The sequence below is a fragment of the Herpailurus yagouaroundi genome, unplaced genomic scaffold (genome assembly GCF_014898765.1).
Source record: "Herpailurus yagouaroundi ecotype Mexico unplaced genomic scaffold, PumYag 210, whole genome shotgun sequence".
NCBI classification, from domain to species: Eukaryota; Metazoa; Chordata; class Mammalia; order Carnivora; family Felidae; genus Herpailurus; species Herpailurus yagouaroundi.
The window spans coordinates 183,364-207,054 of NW_024412441.1; the positions used below are offsets into that span (position 1 = coordinate 183,364).

Genomic DNA, 23,691 nt, shown 5'->3' on the forward strand with positions numbered 1-23,691 from the left:
TTTGCTTCTGTGTAACCATCTGTCCTCTAGGTAGCACTAGTTTTCTCTTTATATATGGGTATGTTTCTGCTTTGTTTTGTTGGTTTATTTTGTTCCTTAGGTTCTGCATATAAATTATGTGGTATTTTGTCCTTTTCTGACTTAGTTCACTTAGCATCATACCTTCAAGAACTCATTTTTTGTGGCTGAGTAATAATCCTTTGTGTGTGTTTGTATTTAACCCCACATCTTTGTCCATTCATCTGTCGATGAGCACTTAGGTTGCTTCCGTATCTTGCCTATTGGAATTAATTGCTGCAGTAAACACAGGGGTGCATAGATCTTGTGAATTTGTGTTTCCATTTGAGTAAATCCGCGGTAGTAGAATTACTGGATCATACGGTATTCCTATATGTAAGTTTTTGAGGAACCTGCACATACTTTTTTCCACAGTGGCTGCACCAGTTTACATTCCTACCAACCATGCAAGAGGGTTCTTTTTTTTCCATATCCTTGCTGTGGGTTATTATTTCTTGTGTTTTTGATTCTACCATTCTGACAGATGTAAGATGATCTCATTGTGGTTTTGGTTTGCATTTTCCTAATGATTAGTGATGTTGAGTATCTTTTCATGTGTTTGTTTGCCATCTGTATGTCTTCTTTGGAAAAATAACTATTCAAGTCCTCTGCCCATTTTTAATCAGATTATATGGGGGATTTTTTGATATTGAGTTGCAGGCTTTTTATGTATTTTTGATGTTAACCCCTTATTGGATAGATCATTGGCAAATATCTTCTCCCATTCAATAGGTTGCCTTGTTTTGTTGATGGTTTCCTTTGCTATGCAAAGTTCTTTTATTTTGGTGTAGTCCCAATAGTTTAATTGTGGTTTTGTTTCTTTTGCCTGAGGAGACATCTGTGCTAGGTCTAAGAGATTACTGTCTATGTTTTCTTCTAGGAGTTTTAGATTCATGTCTCATATTTAGGTGTAACTCTCTGTTAAGGTGTGTGTGTGTGTGCGCACGCACGCGCTGTAATAAGAAAGGGGTATAATTTCATTCTTTTGCGTGTAGCTGTCCAGTTCTCCCAACACCCATTTGTTGAAGAGACTGGTTGCTAGACACTGAAGTAATTAAAGGTACACTAGGACTGTTAGTGATGTTGATTATCTGGGCTGCACATCAACATGAATTTTTCCAGCTAACCCTCCTCCTTTTTTAAAAATAATGTTTGCATTTGGATTAGAAAATTCTAATTAGAATTAGAAATTCTAATTTGATCTTCCCTGGGAAAAAAAATTTATCTGTATAAAGATAGCTTTATGTTTTGTTTTATTTTGTTTTGTTTTGAACCAGAGGATCATGATTTAATCTGTTAAGGCATATGGCTTACATGTCCTTTCATTTCATGAGATAAGAACTTACTATAGTTGAAAAGTCGTGGTCAATTTATGAGTAGTTCCAAGTGATAAAGTCATAATTGGACATTTTGAAAGTTTGGGTGCTCAATTAAAGGTAGTTGGGCAATTAAGTTCCTGAGTTGTATACTTCTGTGTTTTAATTTGAGTAAGTTGACAAATCCAGTTACCCAAAAGATTTTTACTCCGTGCCCTTCCTATGGAATGAGGCATATGGTACATTTATTTGTTTGTTCTAAGTTTATTTATTTTGAGAGAGAGAGAGAGAGCAGAGGAGGGGAGGAGAGAAAGGATCCCAAGCAGGCTCCGTGCTCCCCACGCAGAGCCTGAACCAGGGCTTGGACTCACAAACTGTGAGATTGTGGCCTGAGCCAAAACCCAGAACCGGACACTTAACCGACTGAACCACCCAGGTGCCCCCATGGTACAATTATTAGTATGATCTTTATGCAAAATATTTTACTCCTCTGAATCTTGACTGCTTTGCAACCATTTTGGGATATGATAGAAAAGGTAATGTGTATAAAGCCCCTGGGCCCTTCTAGGTGCTAGGTATGAATAAACATCCGGCATGTGTTTCGCCAGTCTCTTTCCACAAAAATGTATTCGTTTCACCAAATAACCTTGAAATTTCTGCAGTAGCTTCCTAACTAGGCTCCTTAATACCTACTTTTGTGTGTCCCCTATATTTACCACAAAGGATTTTACCATGTTTCGTTTATTATTTTCCCAAACAAGGGATTTTAGTGCGGAGAATTGAGGGGGTTGGTAAGGCCAGGAGAGGGCTATTGAGGTAACTCAGATGTTAGTAAACACAGGAAGCAGCTACTAACCTTAGGGAAGGGGGAACAAAAGGAAAGAGATGGTTATCAAAACCTAGAAGCTGTTCACTTATACAATTTGATAAGAAGTTTGACTTAAGCATATACCCATGAAACCACCACTGTAATCAAGGTCTTCATCTTTGTGATTGCCTTCTTTTTTACCCTTCCTCCTCCCCAGTCTTTCTGTCACTTACTTGATTAGCTGGAGTAGAATGGCTGGATAATATGGTAGGTGCATGTTTAACTGCCAAACTATATTCCAAAATAGTTGTATCATTTTACATTCTCACTAGCAGTACAGTTGACCCGTGAACAGTGTGTGTGAGGGGTTAGGGAAGCTGACCCCCTGGCAATCAGATACCTGTGCAAAACTTTTGATCCCCCAGAATTTAACTACTAATAGCCTACTGTGTGTTGCCTCATTGATAACAGTTGATGAATACGTATTTTGTATGTTGTATGTGTTTTATACTGTATTCTTAAAGAAAGCTAGAGAAAAGTGTTAAAATCATAAGGAGAGTACATTTACAGTACTGTACTGTATTTACCTAAAAAACCCACGTATAAGGGGATCTGTGTGGCCAAACCTGCGTTGTTCAAGGGTCACCTGTAATCAATGAATCTTAAATAAATGGTTGTTTTGTGATAAAATATACATAAAGTATACATAACCATTTTAAGTGTGTAGTTCAGTGTTTGTAAATACATTCATAATATTGTACAACCATTATCACTATCAATCTCTAAAGTTTTTTCATCCCAAATTGAAACCCTACCCATTTAACATGAGCTCTCCCATTATACTGTCTCCCCAATCTCTGTTAACTACTTAACTACTGTTATGCTATCTGTCTCTGTGAATTGCTTATTCTAAGTAACTCCTGTAGGTACAATCATTTTATGTGTGTCTGGTTAACATCACTTAGCACATGTTTCCAAGGTTTGTCCATGTTACAGCCTTCGATATCTGAATTTCATTTTTTTAATGACTGAATAATATTCTTTTGTAGTCTATACCACATTTTTATTGGTTCATCTGTGGGTGGATGTTTGGGTTGTTTCCATCTTTTTGCCCATTATAAATAATGATGCTATAAATGTAATAAAATTTAAATTCCTTATATATCCTTTATAGTTCTTGTTCAATATCTGAGGCCATAAAACCCTTTTAAGAGTGATCGATGTTCTGGGGTAACTGGGTGGCTCGATCAGTTAAGCTTTGGACTTTGGCTCAAGTCATGATCTCATGGTTCAGTTCATGAGCTCAAGCCCCAGGCAGTGCAGAGAGTCTGCTTGGGATTCTCTCTCCTCTATCTCTGCCCTTCCCCACTTGTGCTTTCTCTCTCATTGTCAGAATAAACAAAAGAGTGATCATTATTCTTACAGCTTGTTCCTCCTGAAATTACTAAACATGCAGGTAATAATCGTTCTAGCCTATCTGTGTGAGCCCTGGGTTAAGAATTCCCGCTTTTGAGGGGTGCCTGGGTGGCTCAGTTGGTTAGGCGTCCAACTTCAGCTCAGGTCGTGCTCTTGCGGGGTTCCTGCGTTTGAGCCCCACGTCGGGCTCTGTGCGGGCAGCTGAGAGCCTGCAGCCTGCTTTGGATTCTGTATCTTCCCCTCTCTCTGTCCCTCCCCCATTCGCACTCGGTGCTCTCTCTCTCTCATTAAAAATTTTTTAAAATTCCCACTTTTGAATTGATTCAGCTGTCTCTCATTTTGCTGTTTGTTATCTGAAGTATTGAATTGAGTGAAGAGTAGGAACCATACTCTGGATTCATCTGTACAAGAAGGTGTAAAGAGGTTAGATAACTATATTTTAGTGTCTGCCTTTCTGATGGTCACTGTTGGTGGTTAGATGGACAGATATTTGTGATAAATTTATGGCACAGGGAAAGAACCTTACTTTCAATTAAAATGGCTCTGATGGAGAAATGTACCAGACTTGCATTGTTAGAGCTTAAGAATGTAAAGAAATATTTAAAGTGGAATTGGAGGGGCACCTGACTGGCTCAGTCAGGAGAGCATATGACTTGATTTGAGGGTTCTGAGTTTGAGGCCCACATTGGGGTAGAGTTTACTTAAAGTAATAATGCATAAATAAATTTCTAAAGTGGAATTGGATACTTTTAAGTATTGCACAGTGGTTGGAACTGGGGTGAACTCAGTTTTGTCTGTAGTTTTGCTTTTATAATAATAGTGTGTTGAGATTTTGTTTTCTGTAATATGTAAAAATTAGCCACTGTGAAAGAGGAATCAGAATGTGCAACTTTTTTTTTTAAATACTTATTTTTGAGATAGAATGAGTGGGGGAGGTGCAGAGAGAGAGGGAGACAGGTATGAAGCAGACTCTGCTTCATTCTCCCCCCGTTGTGGGGCTCGAACTCAGGAACTGCAAGATCATGACCTGGGCCAAAGTTGGATGCTTCACCAACTGAGCCACCCATGCACCCCCAGAATGTGCAGCTTTTTTATTCAACATATTTTATAATTTGTCTAGGAATGCATTTTTTCTTAGTAGGTACAATCATGTATTTGGTGGAAAAGTTGCTGACAATCTATCACTGACCAGATAGGATGCTAAGGTAGAACCTTAAGTAAATTTTGAAAAGTAAGGCTTTTGCTCCCAGGGGAATATGACACCAACAGGAAGTTGTAGTCAGTAATAAGTTCTCATATTTTAAATTTGAAATTTTTAGTTTTAGTGAATCCTCTTTATGAAATTCAGGTTTGGTAATGGATTTCTTTTACCCTGTCATTATCCACTTTTTGGAAGATATTCCTAGATGCAAGTAGCTTGCAAGATGATGTGTAACTTCTAAGGCAGGATGATGTTTATTTTATTTTCTAATGTTTATTTTTGAGAGAGAGAGAGTGTGAGCAGGGGAGGGGCAGAGAGAGAGGGAGACACAGAATCTGAAGCAGCCTCCAGGCTCTGAGCAATCAGCACAGAGCCTGGACACAGGGCTTAAACTAAGAAACTGTGAGATCATGACCTCAGCTGAAGTTGGATGTTTAACCCACTGAGCCACCCATGTGCCCCAGGATGAGGTTTATTTTAATCTTACCTTTTAACTAGCTAAAGTTGACATGCTCTCTTCTTTCAATAAGTTTATGTTGACTGTTTAGCATTGCTTGTTTTTTTATTTTAATGTTTATTTTTGAGAGAGACAGACACAGCGTGAGCAGGGGAGGGGCAGAGAGGAAGGGAGACACAGAATCTAAAGCAGGCTCCAGGCTCTGAGCTGTCTTCACAGAGCCCACTGTGGGGCTTAAACTCATGAACTGTGAGATCATAACCTGAACTGAAGTCCGACACTCAAGTTACTGAGCCACCCACGCACCCAAATTGTTTATTGTAAATAAGACTGTCAGAAGACATTTTTCTTTACCTTGAGAAAATAGATGATAAGAGATAAATGCATAAACATGGATTTGAAATTTTTGCATCATAATATGCTTTTCTATGACTAGTTTGCCATTTTTATGCTAGTGTAGATATTAAAGAAAATATACATGGCCGTCTTTTTTAAAAAACAGCACTTAAAAAAAATAAAATAGCACTCTTCAGTACTTTGTAGGTTAATTTAAACTTTGGAGGTGAATTTTTGTTCAAATTGAGAAGAATGAGGAGCTATAGATAAAAATTTGTTAAAATGATTTTATGAATCCCTTGAAAAGCTTGATGACATAGTAACAAGAACATAACTGTGCTGAAATGTTATTGATTTTTCAAAAACTTTTTAATTTTATATTTGTGTGTCTTATCGTTTCTTCATTCCCAAAGAGGAGCTTAGAAAGCTGCTGGAAGAAATATCCCAGGTTCTTCACATACACTTTCTGAATGATAGGAAACAGATAATTTTATATTAATAGGTTTTGACAGATAATAAAGTTTTATATGAATGTGTATAGGGAGTGCCTTATTTTAAGAAGTTTATATTATGTGAATGTCTCTTTTGCACGTGACAGACATGAATTCGTTTGGTACAAAGAATAAGACACTGAGAATATATAATTTTGTCATCTCAGATAATTTTCTGTTAAGTTTCAGAAGCTGAGCTTCTCTAATAGTTGTCAACATTTGGCTTTTCTGCCTTGATAAGCACGATGTCATTGTGCTATTTCTTTAGTTTTTATTTAAAAGTTTTGTTTTTTTTTTTTTAAGCTTACTTGAGAGAGACAGAGACCATGCGAGTGGCAGAGGGCCAGAGAGAGAATCCCAAGCAAGTTCCACAATGCCAGTGTAGAGCCTGACTTGGGGCCCTAACTCACAGAACCGTGAGATCATGGCCTGAGCCAAAACCAAGAGTCGGACACTTAACTCAGCCACCTAGGCGCTGCATTGTGCTATTTATTTACAGTTGTAAAACTCCTCCTCATTGAGCTGCTTTTTTAAATTTTGGGTAAGCCATGGAATGTACTTGGGGAAGAAGTTAGAGTACTTAATGAAATAAGCTTTGTACCTAGCAATAGGAGATTCCAGACACTTTATGTGCAGCAGTACTTGATCAGAAAAGGCGTTGTTCCGGTGTTCTGAAGGGATTGAAGTACTGTCATTTCAGAGTGACATTAAATTAAATTAATATTATATTGTCTGTGAGAAATTTCCATTTTTGTTTTCCTACTATTTTCATCATTTACGCTTTGCTTCATCTACAGGTGAACCTCAGACCTCTGAAAACAGGGAGAAGATACTTAATTGATTTAATTGGTAACAGAAGAGTTGAAGGATCTATTTGATCCTATTTTACTGTTCCCTGAGGCTGAGAAAAGCCTCCAAACAGATAATATGTGTTCCAAATAGAGGCAGCAATAGTGGTTTTAGACATTGTTTCATTCCTTATGACAGATTAAGAAGAAAACTACTAAATCTCATTATATGGTATTGTCTCTCCTCTAACAGAGAGAAGGCAATATATTTGTTTCTGTTTTTAGGCTGTTTCCTGTGTTAAGAGGATTCCTGTGTTTATTGTTGTTCATATTTTTTTAGAATTGTCATTTAATTTTTTAAAGATGCCTTAGTAGTAGTAATTTATGTAAAGAACAGAAGGACCAGCGATAAAATATTTACGTTTTGGTTAAACCTTCTGGACACTAAGGATATGTGGGATTGTTTTGTGGGTTAGCCTAAATAATTGGTAAAATTTAGCTTTTTTTTTTTTTTTTTTTAAGTTTATTTATTTTGAGAGAGAACACTGGGGAGGAGGGAGGGAGGGAGAGAGAGAGGATTTCAAGCAGGCTCCATGCTGTCAGCACAGAGCTCCACACTGGGCTTGAATTCACAAGACTCTGAAATCATGACCTGAGCTGAAATCGAGTTGGATATTTAATCAACTGAGCCACACAGGTGCGCACCTAGCTTGTTTTTTAAAACTGATGTATGGTTGTTAAAATAAATGATTCATGTACAGAAGCACTTGTTTTAAAATAAGTTTGATACTCAGAGCACCTGGGTAGCTCGGTTGGTGACAGTGCAGAGCCTTCTTGGGACTCTCTCTGCCTCTCCCCTGCTCATGTGTGCTGTTGCAATCTGAAAATAAATGTTAATAAAACAAATTTGATAATCTTATTACCTTTTTTTAGTAGTCTTATTAAAACTAGACCTGATTTTGTGTCCACATAGCCTTCTTCTTGTTTTAAAATAATTTTAGACTGTAGAAATGTTGCCCCAAAAATATAGAATGCACTTAATACCTTTTGGTTTATTCTAATACTAACAAGCTTCTGCAACCATAATAAAATTATCAGAACCATAGCAGGGGGGGTGCCTGCATGGGTGGCTCAGTCGGTTAAGCATCCGACTTCAGCTCAGGTCATGATCTTCCAGTTTGTGAGTTTGAGCCCCGTGTCAGGTTCTTTGCTGACAGCTCAGGCTGGAAGTTGCTTCAGATTCTGTGTCGTCCCCCGCCCCCCACCACCGTGTACTCCTCCCCTGCTCAATGTTGTCTCTATCTCAAAAATAAACATTAAAAAATTTTATCAAAACCATGAAAAGAACATTGGTTCGGTACTATTAACTGAAACATGCCCATTTAAATTTCACGTGTTTTTTCTAAAGGCCTTTTTCTGTTCTACAGCTTAGTGTGTTTTTTTAGTGTTCTTCTGTGTGTTGGTTCTTAATCCTTGCTTGATACATCTTTGACACTTTTGATGAGTTTTGATCATTTATTTATTTTATAGAGTGTATTTCAGTTTAGGTTTGTCTTAATTCCTCGGGGTTAAATGGAGGTTCCATGATTTTTTGGTAAGAATGTCATAATGGTGTTGTATGTCCCAGGTGCCTGGGTGGCTCAGTCGGTTGGGCATCAGATGTTGGCTCAAAGCCTGGAGCCTGCTTTGGATTCTGTGGCTCCCTCTCTCTCTCTGTCCCTTCCACACTCATGCTCTCTCTCTCTCAAAAATAAATAAAACAATAAAAATTTTTTAAAAATAATGGTGTTGTGTCCTCAGTCCACCAAGACAGGGTATGTAATGCTAGTACATTTGTTTATTATTAACATTTATTATCTGGTTATGGTGGTTCCTGCTGTTTTTTTTAACAAAATTACTGGGGTTTTTTTCTTGAAAACGATCTTGGGATAATTGAGATCACACTGGTATCTTATTTTTTCTGAAAGGTTTTCCCATTCTTTTTTAGCATTAATTGATAGATTTTGTCTGCAGCATTTAGTATTGTGGTCTTTGCCTAGGGTAGAACTAGCTTTTAAAAATGTAAATGAAGAGTGCCTGGGTGGCTCAGTTGGTTGAGAATCCCGACTTCAGCTCAGGTCATGATCTCATGGTTTGTGGGTTCAAGCCCCATGTCAGCTGTGCTGACAGCTCAGAGCCTGGAGCCTGGTTCAGAGTGTGTGTGTGTGTGTGTGTGTGTGTGTGTGTGTGTGTGTGTGTGTGAGAAAAATGAACAAACATTAAAAAACTTTTATTAAAAAAAACGTAAATGAGATAGTTTATATTAGATTGTATATAACAATTAAATTTTTGGCACTTACCAAACAGTTTTTTAAATGTCTCTTAATCTGTGAATATTGATACCATTTAACATTACATTTTCAGTTGATAAATAGCTCTCATGTGACTTTATTGGACTAGTAGTTTTTTTACAATAAGGAAATTATTTACATAATTAGTGTATTTTAATGTTTAGTTGCTTGGAATATGAAAGAAAATGGAGGAACAAATTGAATAAATTTAATACTTCAGCACATGAAGTATTGAGATGATTTTACAATCAGATCAACATTTTACTGCCTTCATGTCAGCTGTGTTTCCTGCTTAATATTATGGGTAAATTTCTTAGCAAATCCCCTCTCCCTGAGTTCCAAATTTGTTACATAAAGCTTGGGGCAATATAGTTCCAGAAGCTCTTGAACTGTATTTCCAAAGGTCATATAGCTGTCAAAGATGATGATCGTTTGGTACCAAAGCCTAAATTAAATAGTGAGAATAGTTTTTATATGGTAGGAAATCGTAATTTGTTTATTTAAGGGTCCTACCTCTCAAACCCATTGGATGTATTGATGTAGGAGCACTGTGTAATTTTGAAACTGAAGGGAACTTATAATAGATGTTCTGTAAATTTTGAATGATGTGAATTAAAATCACAGGCAAGAAGTCTTTGTTGTTTAAAGAATAGGTTGTACTATTAAGATATCCTTAAGTAAATAACATTATAAACAAAGCTTTCTCCTTAATTCTTGTGTATTGTAGTGGAGGGGACAAGTTAAAATCATTTCCACCTCAGGAGCCTGGGTGGCTCAGTCGGTTAAGTATCCAACTTTTGATTTCAGCTCAGGTCATGATCTCCCAGTTGGTGAAATCAAGCCCTATGTCAGGCTCTGCGCAGACAGTGAGGAGCCTGCTTTGGGATTCTCTGCCCCTCTCCTGCTCAGGTGTACTTTCCTCAAAATAAAAAGTTTCTAGGAATACCTTAATGTTACAATTAAATTTGAAAAGGGAAACAACATTTATCTTGATTTAGAAATATTTTCAATAGGGGCGCCTGGGTGGCTCAGTCGGTTAAGCATCAGACTTCAGCTCAGGTCATGATCTCGTGGTCCATGAGTTTGAGTCAGTGAGTTCGAGCCCCGCATCAGGCTCTGTGCTGACATCTCAGAGCCTGGAGCCTGTTTCAGATTCTGTGTCTCCCTCTCTCTCTGACCCTCCCCTGTTCATGCTCTGTCTCTCTCTGTCTCAAAAATAAATGTTAAAAATTTTTTTTCAAAAAAATATATTTTCAGTAAACTTACTTAGAATGCTTTTCAGGGGTTTTGTAGTTTTAACCTTATAAAAATAAGTTTATGTTTATTTAAATGAACAACAAATTAATCCCTGGTGGGGTTGTTTTTGTAATTACATGTTGACTGATATAGCATTAAAGAATATCTTAGAATATAATCTGTAGTTGTTAAACCTATACATGTGGTAAAGTTAAAATTTAAAGGGTAGTACACAAAAACGATGGGCATCATTCAAAAATGTAAATATTTCTGATGGGATTGGGGTTTATTATCTGACCTTTTATCTTCCCCTTCCTCGGTTTTTTGTTACTGATGATTTATTGGCGTGCTATGAAAGTGTTGAATATTTTTTTTTAATAGGAATTAAAAAATACGTTGTTGGCCTCATTATCAAGACGTCATCTGACCCAACTTGTGTAGAGGTAAGACCATTTTTGGAAATTAGTGTGAGAATTTAAAATCATTTAAATAATGAATCTTCAGCTTAAATCTACTCCTGTCACAGACATACAAACATATATGTACAATCATTTACAGTAGATCTGCATTCATTTTTTTCAGAGGAATTCCTTTGCTTGTGTTCTTACTATTTCTTATTTTAGACATTCATTTAATCTAAACTTTTTTTTTTTCTTAGAAGGAAAAGGTGTATATTGGAAAATTAAATATGATTCTTGTTCAGGTAAGCTTTTACTTGATTTACTGTTTTCTATAGAATAATTAATGCTTCAGTTAGGCTGATTACTGGAACAAAATATTCAAACCTACTTTGTCAAATAGCTAGACTAACATCTTAAAGTAATAATAGTTTTTACAATAACTATAATCTACCGTTTTCACATTTGAAATTATAATTTTGCTATGGTTGAAAACTTTATATACTGTAAGTTTATCACTTCTATGGCTCCAGTATGGATCAGACCCATTACAGTTTTTTCATTTGCCTGTTCCTGTGCATACGTTTTTTTCCATGTCATCTGTCTCCATTTTAATTCATAAATCATTGCTTTTGAATTCAACATTCCTTAAACCGATCTCTACACCTAGTCTGTTTTTCAAACTTATCTAATAATCTCACTTTTGAATTTTTATTTACATATTTTTTTATAATATTGCAAAAGGTTTCCTGAGAACATTAATTGGTATGTGAGGAAAAAATACAGATTTTTCCATTTAGTAAGTGATGAAAACATTTGGGTTTTCATTAAGTTACGCTTTTATCCTGGGGACTTTTTGTTGTCAGCCTATCTTTGGGATGGAGAGAAGTACAAAGAAGTTAGTTACCTCTTATAATAACAGGTACTATATGGAATATCTGGTTGGGAAAATCCTAGTATGCATAATATATAGTATAGACTTTAAAGTGTAATACAGTTCATTAGACTTTGGTCAAAGATGATTCCATCCCCAATTATAATGCTGCCTTCCAAATTTATATGAGAAAATGAGCCTCTCTGCCCATCATGTTTTTACTGCTTAGAGTTAGATCTTTATATCTACTAGGATAATATGTACGTGTGTATCCAGCTTGTATTGATATGCATGCGTATTAGAACCGACTAGACCATGGTACCTGGCTGGCTCAGTTGGTGGAACACGCAAGCATGCATCTCTTGATCTTGGGGTTATGAGTTCATGCCCTACGTTAGGTGTACAAATTACTTAAAATCTTTAATTAAAAAAGAAAAAGGAACCAGACTATACCAATTGGGAAAACTGAGAGGAGTCCTGGGCATTTGAAGCTGAAAACTTTATCTATAAAGTTTTATACTTTTTCTATATATATATACTTTATACAGTTTTATACTTTTATATTTTATCTTATGTTATACTTTATCTAGTTGATTCTATAGAGGCTGGCACATTTCAAGGGGGAAAAATGAAAAGTGGTTGTTATTCACTCTTGCTTTATCTGCCATTGAGAAGTAAAATGAAATTAACATTTCCTATCTTATTTCAGATACTGAAACAAGAATGGCCAAAACACTGGCCAACTTTTATCAGTGACATTGTTGGAGCAAGTAGGACTAGTGAAAGTCTCTGTCAGAATAATATGGTGATTCTTAAACTCTTGAGTGAAGAAGTATTTGATTTCTCTAGTGGACAAATAACTCAAGTGAAAGCTAAGCATTTAAAAGACAGGCAAGTAATTATTTTGCTTTAGAATTTAAGCTTTTCTGAAAGGATGTCCAGGAATTTGGAGGTAGATTATAAATTTTTGAGATTGTAAATATGTTAAATTACTTTTAATTGTTTTTGTGTACAAATTTAAATAGTCCTAGAGTGGACCTAATAATTCTAAATCTGGAGCCTTGAAAAATTATGTGTGATGATAAAGACAGGATGTCATACTTCATTGTCCCAGCAAAATAACTTCATACATCTCATGCAAAAGGAGTATAGGTGTGGAGTTTCTAGAAACCTTTGGGATCTGTTTTTATATGGTGACTAAATATAATTCAAGGAAATGACTTGGGTCCAAATGTCAACTGAATTGTTACCAGTCCTGTGTCCTGGGAAGCAGGCCACTTTATTTTTTCACTTAGTGATAAAAATTGTTCTCGTCGGTAGGGCACAGCAGTATTTCACATTTATATATTCAAACTAGCTTCAGACTTCACAAGTTTGTCTCTGTTTTGGTGTATAAGCATATTTTAGGATTTAGGATACATATATATAATGCCACCCCTCTTGTTTTGCAGAGTTTTGTTTCAACTATCTTGATTTAAAAGACAGATTGATTTTGGGTGCTTGGCTGGGTCAGTCAGTAGAGCATGCGACTCTTCTTGATCTTAGGGTTGTAAGTTCACATCTCACGTTGGGTATACAGATTACTTAAATAAAATCTTAGGGGCGCCTGGGTGGCTCAGTTGGTTAAGCACCCAATTCTTTGTTTTCAGCTCAGATCATGGTTTCATGGTTCATGGGACTGAGCCCTGTGTCAGCCTCTTGTTGCTGACAGTACAGAACCTGCTTGGGATTCTCTCTCCCTCTCTCTCTCTCTCACTGGCCCCTCGCATTCCCTCCCCCACTCCTCAAAATAAACAATTTTTTAAAAATAAAAAATCACTAAAAAGACCAGGTGGATTGAAATTACTCACATTAGAGGAAGACAAAAATCTCCTCAAAATCAAATTCTGTGCTCTTTATAGTATTCTTTATGGGTAAGCTTTGAAAGAGTTATACTACATGTAGTTTTAGTAACTTGTGTAGCTTTTGATGAAGTTATTGATATTTGTGTTTAAATAGAAGTGACTCAAATTTTTAGCGACCAGATTGGTGACATTTTTAGTAATTTTCTTACTATGTAAATAATTACAGTATTTGTGTCTTCTAAACAGTTTACTTTTTTCTTTTAGCATGTGCAATGAATTCTCGCAAATTTTCCAGCTGTGTCAGTTTGTGATGGTAAGTGCTTTTGATTTCATTTTTTAAGTAACAGTTAATTATAGGAAGAGGATTATTTACCAGGTATGTTTTCATTAATAGGAAAATTCCCAAAATGCTCCACTTGTACATGCAACTTTGGAAACATTGCTCAGATTTCTTAATTGGATTCCACTGGGATATATTTTTGAGACCAAGTTAATCAGCACATTAATTTATAAGGTATAGTGAATACATTTCAGTTCTTTATCACTGTCTAGTTGGCATATGTTCATAATTTGTAATGCTCTGTGCTATAGAAAAACCATTTTGCATTTATAGGTATAACTAGTGTTATTTCTAAGATGAGAAAACTGCTCAGGAGAATTTTTCATTAGTTGCAGCTGGTAATTCTTTGAAATGGTGTCAGAAATCTTAGAAATCCATGTGAACCACTGTTTAACAGATTTGATTTGATTTTAGTTGATTGTATAGGTCACAATAAGGTAAATCAAGGGACATTTCTATAACACAAAGTCTGGCTTTTTTCCATTTTGTTTTTTTTTTTAAACCAATAGTGTGTAATGCCTAGCCTATATGAGGTCTTAATAATTGTTCATCCAGAGATGACTGGGTACCAATTGGTGTATTATTTTTCCAGATCTTTTCTTGGCAGATACGATGAATAAATTTGTATGCCTAATTGAGGCCTTATTATAACTTAACATTTGAGGCTTTATAGTTTAGTTCATTGAGGTAATACTCTGTTCTAATATGTGAATTTATAATACTTGAGACATTGTATTGGTAGACAATTATATATAAAACTTATTGTCAGTTGTACTGCAGAGGAAACATTGTTAAATAATAATGACACTTAATCTACTTTTCTAAATATTTATTTTGCAAAAATTTTATACATGTATCAGGGCAATAGGCATGTCTGTTATTTCTTTTTTAAGGTTTTTGGTGCTTACCAAATTGCCATCCACAAATGGTATGCCAATTTTATCTCACATTTGTTAATCCTAGGTGTGCTGCCCATCTCTTAAAATCCTAAGTAAATCCTGGGAGGGACTTTCTTAGACTATGCATAAAATATAATGTCCTTAATTAAGGCATATAATAGATTGTGGGAAAGTCACTAAGCAACTTTGTGTTTTAGATGTCTGAAGACCTATCAAAATAAAGCACAGTTTGCTCCTGAAGCTTTTACTGTCTATAGGATGTATAATGAAATTTCCTCAAAATAAATGCGCAAACAAAATGTATCTATCCATTTACCTGTTTTTTTCCCTCTTGTGTTCTCAATTGTTAAAACCTTTATTTTTTTAATTGTTAATAAAGTATTAATGGCCATTTAATTTTATGCTTCGTTTATTAAAATAGTTCCTGAATGTTCCAATGTTTCGAAATGTCTCTCTGAAGTGCCTCACTGAGATTGCTGGTGTAAGTGTAAGCCAATATGAGGAACAATTTGTAACATTATTTACACTGACAATGATGCAGCTAAAACAGGTAATACAACACTTAACAATAGACTAAATAATTTTAGTGCTTTGGAAAAAGTTGGGTTGAACTGCTTTGTCACAACTAATCAATCATAACAGATCTGCTATAATGTGATTGTGTATTTATTATATAAAATAAGATTAGGTAGAGGTTTTAGTGAACATTTTGAAAATTCCTTGAAATAAAGATTCTGGGAGTATCATAGTAATGTATTTAAACAGTATTTAAAAACTTGGAAACCTGAGGTTTAAGTATTAGCTTTTCTTCTGAAAACTTATGTCTCTAAACTAAAGAGATAGGCCAGTACAATCTTGATTAGGTATGTAGGAAATTATTCGGAATGTTACTCCTAATACTACATAACAGTTTGTGTTTACAATACGAATGAATTACTTGAATATTTTTGTTTCTAATAACATTAAGGAAGGAAAAGTCTGATAACGGAAAAATTGAAAAGAAATCTTATCTCTTGTAGCATTTTTAAAAATCAGAAGCCAGAACACAAAAACAACTATAAAGAACCAAAGGTTTCTAGTGAAGAATAATCTATTTAATGGTTTAATATTAGTAACAAGGATATCAAATTTTAGGGCTTAAAAATAATGTCTTTTGTGGGTTTTAAAATACAGGCTCAGACTAATGGTCCATATTTAAACTTGTAGATGCTACCTTTAAATACCAATATTCGACTTGCGTACTCAAATGGAAAAGATGATGAACAGAACTTTATTCAGAATCTCAGTTTGTTTCTCTGCACCTTTCTTAAGGAACATGGTCAACTTATAGAAAAAAGGTTAAATCTCAGGGAAACACTCATGGAGGTAGGCTTTATGAAGCCTCTGGCTTCTGAAATTCTTCTCTACATAATGAAAGCTTTTTCAGAAATGCCTTTGTTCTAAAATGTCTACCCTTTTATTAATGTCTGTACCTTTGATGTATCTTCTTACCTCTTACTCGTCAGTGCATAAAAATATGTTCTGAGTTACAAGCTGAATTTGCTTTTTTATATTCTCAATAATGCCAGATCAGTAATTTTATTATCAAAATTAAATTCCTAAAGGGTACTCAGACATTTCAAGACTATTTTTAAAGATAGTCTTTAAAATTGAAGTGTGATGCATGTAACGTAAAACTGTATTTTATAGTGTACAGTTCAGTGACATTCACAGTGTTATCAACTGTCACCTTTTCTAAAACCTTTTCATCACCCACAAAGGATGACATACCTATTAAAATAATCCCTCATTCTGCTCTCCCCCCAGCTCCTTAGCAACCACTTATTTGCTCTCTGTGGGTTTACCTATTCTGAACCGTTCATATAAATGGGCTCATGGTTTTTGTAGTTAGCTTCTTTCACTTAGCATGTTTTTAGGGTTCATTCATCTTGCAGCCTATATATTTCATTTCTTTGGGTTTCATTCCATTATTCTTCGAATAATGTTCCATTGTATGATTATATCACATTTTGCATGTCCACTCCTGAGTAGATGGATATTTGGATTGTTTACACTTTACTATTGGTACTAAATGTCCATACCTTTTTAGGGGACTTAATTAACATATGTATTGGCTAATAACTACATAAGGTTTTTGAAGTATTCCAGGACCTGTCAGAAGACACAGTTTGGGGTCCTTGGGTGGCTCAGTCAGTTAAAAGTCCTAACTCCTGATTACAGTTCATGAGATTGAGCACAGAGCCTGCTTGGGATTTTCTCTCTCTCCCTCAAAAACAAATTAATGAAACATTAATAAAAGGAAGAAGAAGGGCGCCTGCTTTGCTCAATGGGTTAAGCATCCAACTTCGTGCTTAGTTCAGGTCATGATCTGGCTTGTTGGTTGAGCCCCGTGTTGGGCTCTGTGCTGACTGCGCAAAGCCTGGGGCCTGCTTAGAATTTTGTGTCTCCCTCTCTCTTTCGGCCCCTCTCCCACTTGTTCTCTGTTTCTCTCAAAAATAAACATTTAAAAAAAGGGATGAAGAAGAAAGCACAATTTGTTCCTACAGAATATCTGTAGTGTGTTAGATGAATGACGAAACAGAGTTGTGTAAAATGAAGCATGAATTTTTATTTCCTGTTAATGTAACGAGTGGAAGGCAATTTGTGGCAGGATAATAATGTCTAAGGATTATTTTGATAGTTTTGGTCTTCTTTGTAGGCCCTTCATTATATGTTGTTGGTATCAGAAGTGGAGGAAACTGAAATCTTTAAGATTTGTCTTGAATACTGGAATCATTTAGCAGCTGAACTCTATAGAGAGAGCCCATTCTCTACATCTGCTTCTCCGTTGCTATCTGGAAGCCAACATTTTGATGTTCCTCCCAGGAGACAGCTGTATTTGCCCGTGTTATCCAAGGTAACTCAATTGGGTGGTTGATTGCTCACTCTTCTGTTCCTTGCTGTGATTTTGAAGACTAAATGCAAATGGTGGGTTTTATTTTATTTTGGCTTTTATGATCTATCCAAATAAAAGAGTTGCAAAAATTGAATCCAACTTTTTCATGCCTGTTCAAAACTAGACCATTGAAAGGGATTGGTTTAAGAGCTTTGGTTTTTAGTAGTGTGGCCTTACGAGTATACTGCATCAGCACCACCAGTGAGTTTGTTAGAAATGCGGATTAAGAGGTGCCTGGGTGGCTCAGTGGGTTGAGCGGCCTACTTTGGCTTTGGCTCAGGCTCAGGTCATGATCTCACCTTTTGTGAGTTCAAGCCCCGCATCAGGTCCTGTGCTAACGGCTTGGAGCCTGGAGCCTGCTTCAGATGCTGTCTCCCCCTGTCTCTCGGCCCCTCCCCTGCTCGCACTGTCTGTCTCTCAAAAATAAATAAACATTAAAAGTTAAAAAAAAAAGAAATGCAAGTTAAGAGATCACTTACCAATCTACTGAATCAATCTCTAGATGAGACACAGGAAACTTACCACTAGATGTTTATTCATGATAAATAACATTAGAAAACTTACTGTAGAATTCTATTTTCTAAATGTCTATATTTTATATTGTGAGAACAATTTTGGGAGGTATGTTGGTCTAAGTATAAAGTGCTTATTCTTAATTTTTTTTCCTATGCTGGATGTGGCTGATTTCATAGAGGTAACAGGTTTTTCTTGTGTATTTGTTGATTAGGTCCGTTTATTAATGGTTAGTCGTATGGCTAAACCAGAGGAAGTATTGGTTGTAGAAAATGATCAGGGAGAAGTTGTAAGAGAATTCATGAAGGATACAGATTCCATTAATTTGTATAAGAATATGAGAGAAACATTAGGTAAGTTAATAAATGCTGTCAATTTAATCTTCATCTTTGGAATTCTCTTGGGGTGAAAATACTAGGAAATGTATAGTTTTCTGAATTTGTCAACAACCATCTTTATTAATGTGCTGTTATTTCTTAGTTAATATTTCTATTCATAGAGTTTTGCTATTTGACGTTTTGGAACCTTTTCCCTTCCTTTATAGTTTATCTCACTCACCTGGATTATGTAGATACAGAAAGAATAATGACTGAGAAGCTTCACAATCAAGTGAATGGTACAGAGTGGTCATGGAAAAATTTGAATACATTGTGTTGGGCAATAGGCTCCATTAGTGGAGCAATGCATGAAGAGGATGAAAAACGATTTCTTGTTACTGTTATAAAGGTATGCAAGTGGTAGCAACTGGAACCTTTAGGTCACTGTATTTTATTCTAAATGACTGAAATTTCTCTTGTTTTGCAGGATCTATTAGGATTATGTGAACAGAAAAGAGGCAAAGATAATAAAGCTATTATCGCTTCAAATATCATGTACATAGTAGGTCAATATCCAAGATTTTTAAGAGCTCACTGGAAATTTCTGAAGACTGTAGTTAACAAGTTGTTTGAATTCATGCATGGTAAATCCTCTTTAATATATATTACTTAGTTATTCTATGCTTCTTGAACAAAAACATTTTTTCTTGAAAATCTTACGATAAATGTTTTTGTTTTGTTTAGAGACCCATGACGGAGTCCAAGATATGGCTTGTGATACTTTCATTAAAATAGCTCAAAAATGCCGCAGGCATTTTGTTCAGGTTCAGGTTGGAGAAGTAATGCCATTTATTGATGAAATCTTGAACAATATCAACACCATAATTTGCGATCTTCAGCCTCAACAGGTATGTAGAGCTCTGAGTATATCTCTCTTATAAAATGACTACTGTTTTGGGGCGCCTAGGTGGCGCAGTCGGTTAAGCGTCCGACTTCAACCAGGTCACGATCTCGCGGTCCATGAGTTCGAGCCCCGCGTCGGGCTCTGGGCTGATGGCTCAGAGCCAGGAGCCTGTTTCCGATTCTGTGTCTCCCTCCCTCTCTCTCTCTGCCCCTCGCCCGTTCATGCTCTGTCTCTCTCTGTCCCAAAAATAAATAAACGTTGAAAAAAAAATAAAAAAAAAATGACTACTGTTTTAATCGGAATGCATTTAATGCGAATAGAGAGTTCCATACATCACTCAGGACCCATCATAAGTACACGTGTTAATCCTCCTCCCTATTTCACCTATCCCTCCACCCATTAAATGTTCATAATGAGACAAAAATTTAACCAGAAGTTTGTTAGGCTATTTGTCTACCTGATGCAAGTTATTTCTCACACTCATAAAATGAGTTCCACTACAAACATGAATTGCTTTCCTTATGATGCATTAAAGTAAAATATCTGGGGGTGCATGAGTGGCTCATCTGGTTAAGCATCTGACTCTAGATTTCTGCTCAGGTCATGATCTTTGTGGTTCATGGCTTCAAGCCCCATGTCAGTGTCTCTGCTGACAGAGTGTAACCTGCTTGAGGTTTTCTCTCTCTGCCCCTCCCCTCCCCTTCTCCCGTGCATGTGCTCTCTCTGTCTCAGTCTCCTCCCTGCCTCCCCCGCAAATAAATGAACTTTTTTTTTAAGTAAAATGTCTGCCTTTTTACATAGGTCCATACATTTTATGAAGCTGTGGGGTACATGATTGGTGCACAAACAGACCAAACAGTGCAAGAACATTTAATAGAAAAATATATGCTACTTCCTAATCAGGTTTGGGATAGCATAATCCAGCAGGCAACCAAAGTAAGTTTTACTACTTTTTTTCAAAGTTCTAACGGAATGCAAGACATGTTATTTACAAAAAGTAATGAATTCAGTACCTTGGATGTGTATTCGTTATCCATGAATGGTTTCTGCATTTTTGCACATTAAAAAGAATTACACTATAATCTTACTCTGTTTTGATGGTTTAGTGGGACACTTTCTATTCCTACTTGTAGACATAGGCAATAAAGATTTTTGTATTTGTTTTACTCTCAGATTATAAATGTGCGGGTGGTTTGGAGTAAGGTGTAGGTAGTGTTTTTTCCTTTAGTAATTACAAAGGTAAATTTCATGTGATAAATGAAATTTTGTTACTTGTCCTTCACAGAATGTGGATATACTTAAAGATCCTGAAACAGTCAAGCAGCTCGGTAGCATATTGAAAACAAATGTTAGAGCCTGCAAAGCTGTCGGACACCCCTTTGTAATTCAGCTTGGGAGAATTTATTTAGATATGCTTAATGTATACAAGTGCCTCAGTGAAAATATTTCAGCAGCTATCCAAGCTAATGGTAAGTGACTCTGAACTTTTGTGGAGTGGTGTATGACAAGTCAGTTCTTTAAACATTCATTCCTCACAGATTTAATTTAACTCTCCCAATGTCCCACATGACCCCAGACAATTATTTTTAACCAGTTGAATTCCCTTTCCCTTGTAAAATTAGTCTAATTTTGTTTTCCCGGTACATTTATATCTGTGCCTCTGTCTTTAAGTTTTTGTGTGGTAAATGGGAGCTAATAGTGTCTTAAACTACTGATGTAGAATTTTAGTTGTCAAGTTGGATTCCACTGGATTGTATTTTTTAGGTGAGATGGTTACAAAGCAACCGTTGATTAGAAGTATGCGAACTGTAAAAAGGGAAACTTTAAAGTTAATATCTGGTTGGGTGAGCCGGTCCAATGATCCACAGATGGTAAGTGAAACGTTACACTTTTTGTTTAAGTGGATGTTGTATTTTCCTATATATGCATATTGCCCAATTAAAGGTAATTTCGATGCACATATTGGGGGGGATTATTTTAGTGTCCTATTTTTTTAGTCCTCAAATACTTTAAAATATTAGTTAATATATACCATGTTCCTAAGAAATTGCTCTTAGTGGGGGACAGTGGTGATATGTAACAAGGTAGCTCAAGCCATTTCATTTTTCTACGGATAGGGTAAAATTTTTTGTGTTCTTTTGGGATTTTTCAGAGCAATTTACAAAGCTGTCATTAGTTTGCCTCTGCAGTGAGAGTAAGCGCTTTCCCAGTTAGAGGGATTAAAAATCTCTTCTTGGGGCGCCTGGGTGGCGCAGTCGGTTAAGCGTCCGACTTCAGCCAGGTCACGATCTCGCGGTCCGTGAGTTCGAGCCCCGCGTCAGGCTCTGGGCGGATGGCTCGGAGCCTGGAGCCTGTTTCCGATTCTGTGTCTCCCTCTCTCTCTGCCCCTCCCCCGTTCATGCTCTGTCTCTCTCTGTCCCAAAAATAAATAAACGTTGAAAAAAAAAAAATCTCTTCTTTTAGGTTTTTTGTTTATTTGTTTATTTTGAGAGAGAGTGTGTGCGTGCAGGGAAGGGACAGAGAGAGAATCCCAAGCAGGCTCCACACTGTGAACGCAGAGCTGGACTTGGTGCTCAAGAACAAGACCATGACCTGAGCCGAGATCAAGAGTTGCATGCTTAACCAGCTCTGCTACCCAGGTTCCCCACTTCTTTTGGTTTTAATTGGTTCTCAGAAATTAAACCAGGGTCTATATGCCTCAACTTGGGGAAAAGTTCATTTTTTTTTTAAATGTGTATTCTTTATTTATTCTACCATTTCATTCTCTTTCCTTGGAACATTGCAAAAAATCCTTTTCTGTTCATCATTGCTACGTGGAAACACTGGTTGACACATGTGCTATTTACTTTCATAATGTTGAAATTTCAGTGTTGTTCCTTAACATATTTTCAGGAAATTTGTTCAGAAAACTGTGCAGTTCTCATGATAAAATACTGAAAAACACACTGAAGATTCAGTTTGTGGGAAAAGAATTATTACAGTGTTGAGAGTAAAATGAGAAACCAGTTCTGGTCTAAGAACAAGTAGCTTATTGGAAAAATAATGTGCTTATTCTTAAATTTTTACTAGATCTGTTTTGTATGGTAGGACACTACTAACACTGGTAATCTTCAGTTACAAGAAACATTGCTTGTATTTAATGTCCATGTCTTAGTAAAGAAACTATTAAGAGCATGTAAGTTACACCTTAAGATCCTGTTTATTGAGACTCATGGAAACCCATGGTCTTTCTGGTACAGTTCCAATTCCTTTTACAAGTGTAAGGGATGGTTATTATTTTTGTTCATTAAGATACTTACCAGTTAGTATTCATTAAGTTAAAAAAAATCATTGAATGGGTGTCTATTTTTTATTATATATGAGCCTGCATGGTTTTTACAGATACTATGCATTGACGAAACTGATAGTATTGGTTAGGAGGAATTTTCTTTCCATTTAGCTAAGTTATCTCACATAGAATCCTGGTCCTATCATAGTAACATGGAGCCACTTGCTTGATATGGGGCTGCAGTTGCCTTGGTAATGACAAACTTGTACTCTACAATAGGTTGTTGGCTCTTCCCAGCCTATTACAATTTCTTGGTTTCTTTTGCTAAAAAAAGTTTTAGTCTCCAAAACCAAATTAAATTGTGCAGTTTTCCAGTCTTAAGCAGATACTTAACTTAAATGTCAGTACAACACCCATCTAACTATATTAGTTAGCAAATACACATAGAATACAACTTTTTTTTTTTTAACAGGTAGCCGAAAATTTTGTTCCTCCTCTATTGGATGCAGTTCTCATTGATTATCAGAGAAATGTCCCTGCTGCTAGAGAACCAGAAGTGCTTAGTACTATGGCTATTATTGTCAATAAGTTAGGAGGACATATAACAGCTGAAATACCTCAAATATTTGATGCTGTTTTTGAATGCACATTGAATATGATAAATAAGGTATGTGGTTTACCTTACAGTTGTAATGAGGAATTTTGCAGTATGTATCCTTGCAATTCTTGAAAGCATAAATGATACTTATGAGAATAGTGTAAGTTTTAAAATCTGGAGTTAAATATTTGAACTTGCAGACAAGAGAAATACTTTTTAAAAATTTTTTCTGTTAAAAGAGATCTTAACAGCCAAATAGGGGTAAATTTGATAGGCTGTATGTAACATCCAAATAGCAGCTAGCATTTATGCTTATAAGAAATGGGAAAATATATTAAGCAAGAAGGAAAAATGTACATGTAAGT

At 36.0% G+C, this 23,691-nt stretch overlaps 1 protein-coding gene across 2 annotated transcripts in view; it reads left to right on the forward strand.

The window, feature by feature from the left end:
• XPO1 (exportin 1) overlaps positions 1–23,691 on the forward strand; it is a 44,584-nt gene that overhangs the window by 16,413 nt on the left and 4,480 nt on the right. For both annotated transcript variants that reach the window (XM_040453634.1, XM_040453635.1), the window contains exons 5-20: positions 10,818–10,879; positions 11,095–11,139; positions 12,418–12,599; positions 13,817–13,865; positions 13,947–14,066; positions 15,213–15,341; positions 15,998–16,156; positions 17,490–17,687; positions 18,454–18,592; positions 18,784–18,965; positions 19,044–19,200; positions 19,301–19,464; positions 20,262–20,396; positions 20,746–20,929; positions 21,225–21,331; positions 23,201–23,395. In XM_040453634.1, coding sequence (XP_040309568.1) covers positions 10,818–10,879; positions 11,095–11,139; positions 12,418–12,599; positions 13,817–13,865; positions 13,947–14,066; positions 15,213–15,341; positions 15,998–16,156; positions 17,490–17,687; positions 18,454–18,592; positions 18,784–18,965; positions 19,044–19,200; positions 19,301–19,464; positions 20,262–20,396; positions 20,746–20,929; positions 21,225–21,331; positions 23,201–23,395 — 2,207 coding nt within the window. The remainder of the gene's footprint in view (positions 1–10,817; positions 10,880–11,094; positions 11,140–12,417; positions 12,600–13,816; positions 13,866–13,946; positions 14,067–15,212; positions 15,342–15,997; positions 16,157–17,489; positions 17,688–18,453; positions 18,593–18,783; positions 18,966–19,043; positions 19,201–19,300; positions 19,465–20,261; positions 20,397–20,745; positions 20,930–21,224; positions 21,332–23,200; positions 23,396–23,691) is intronic.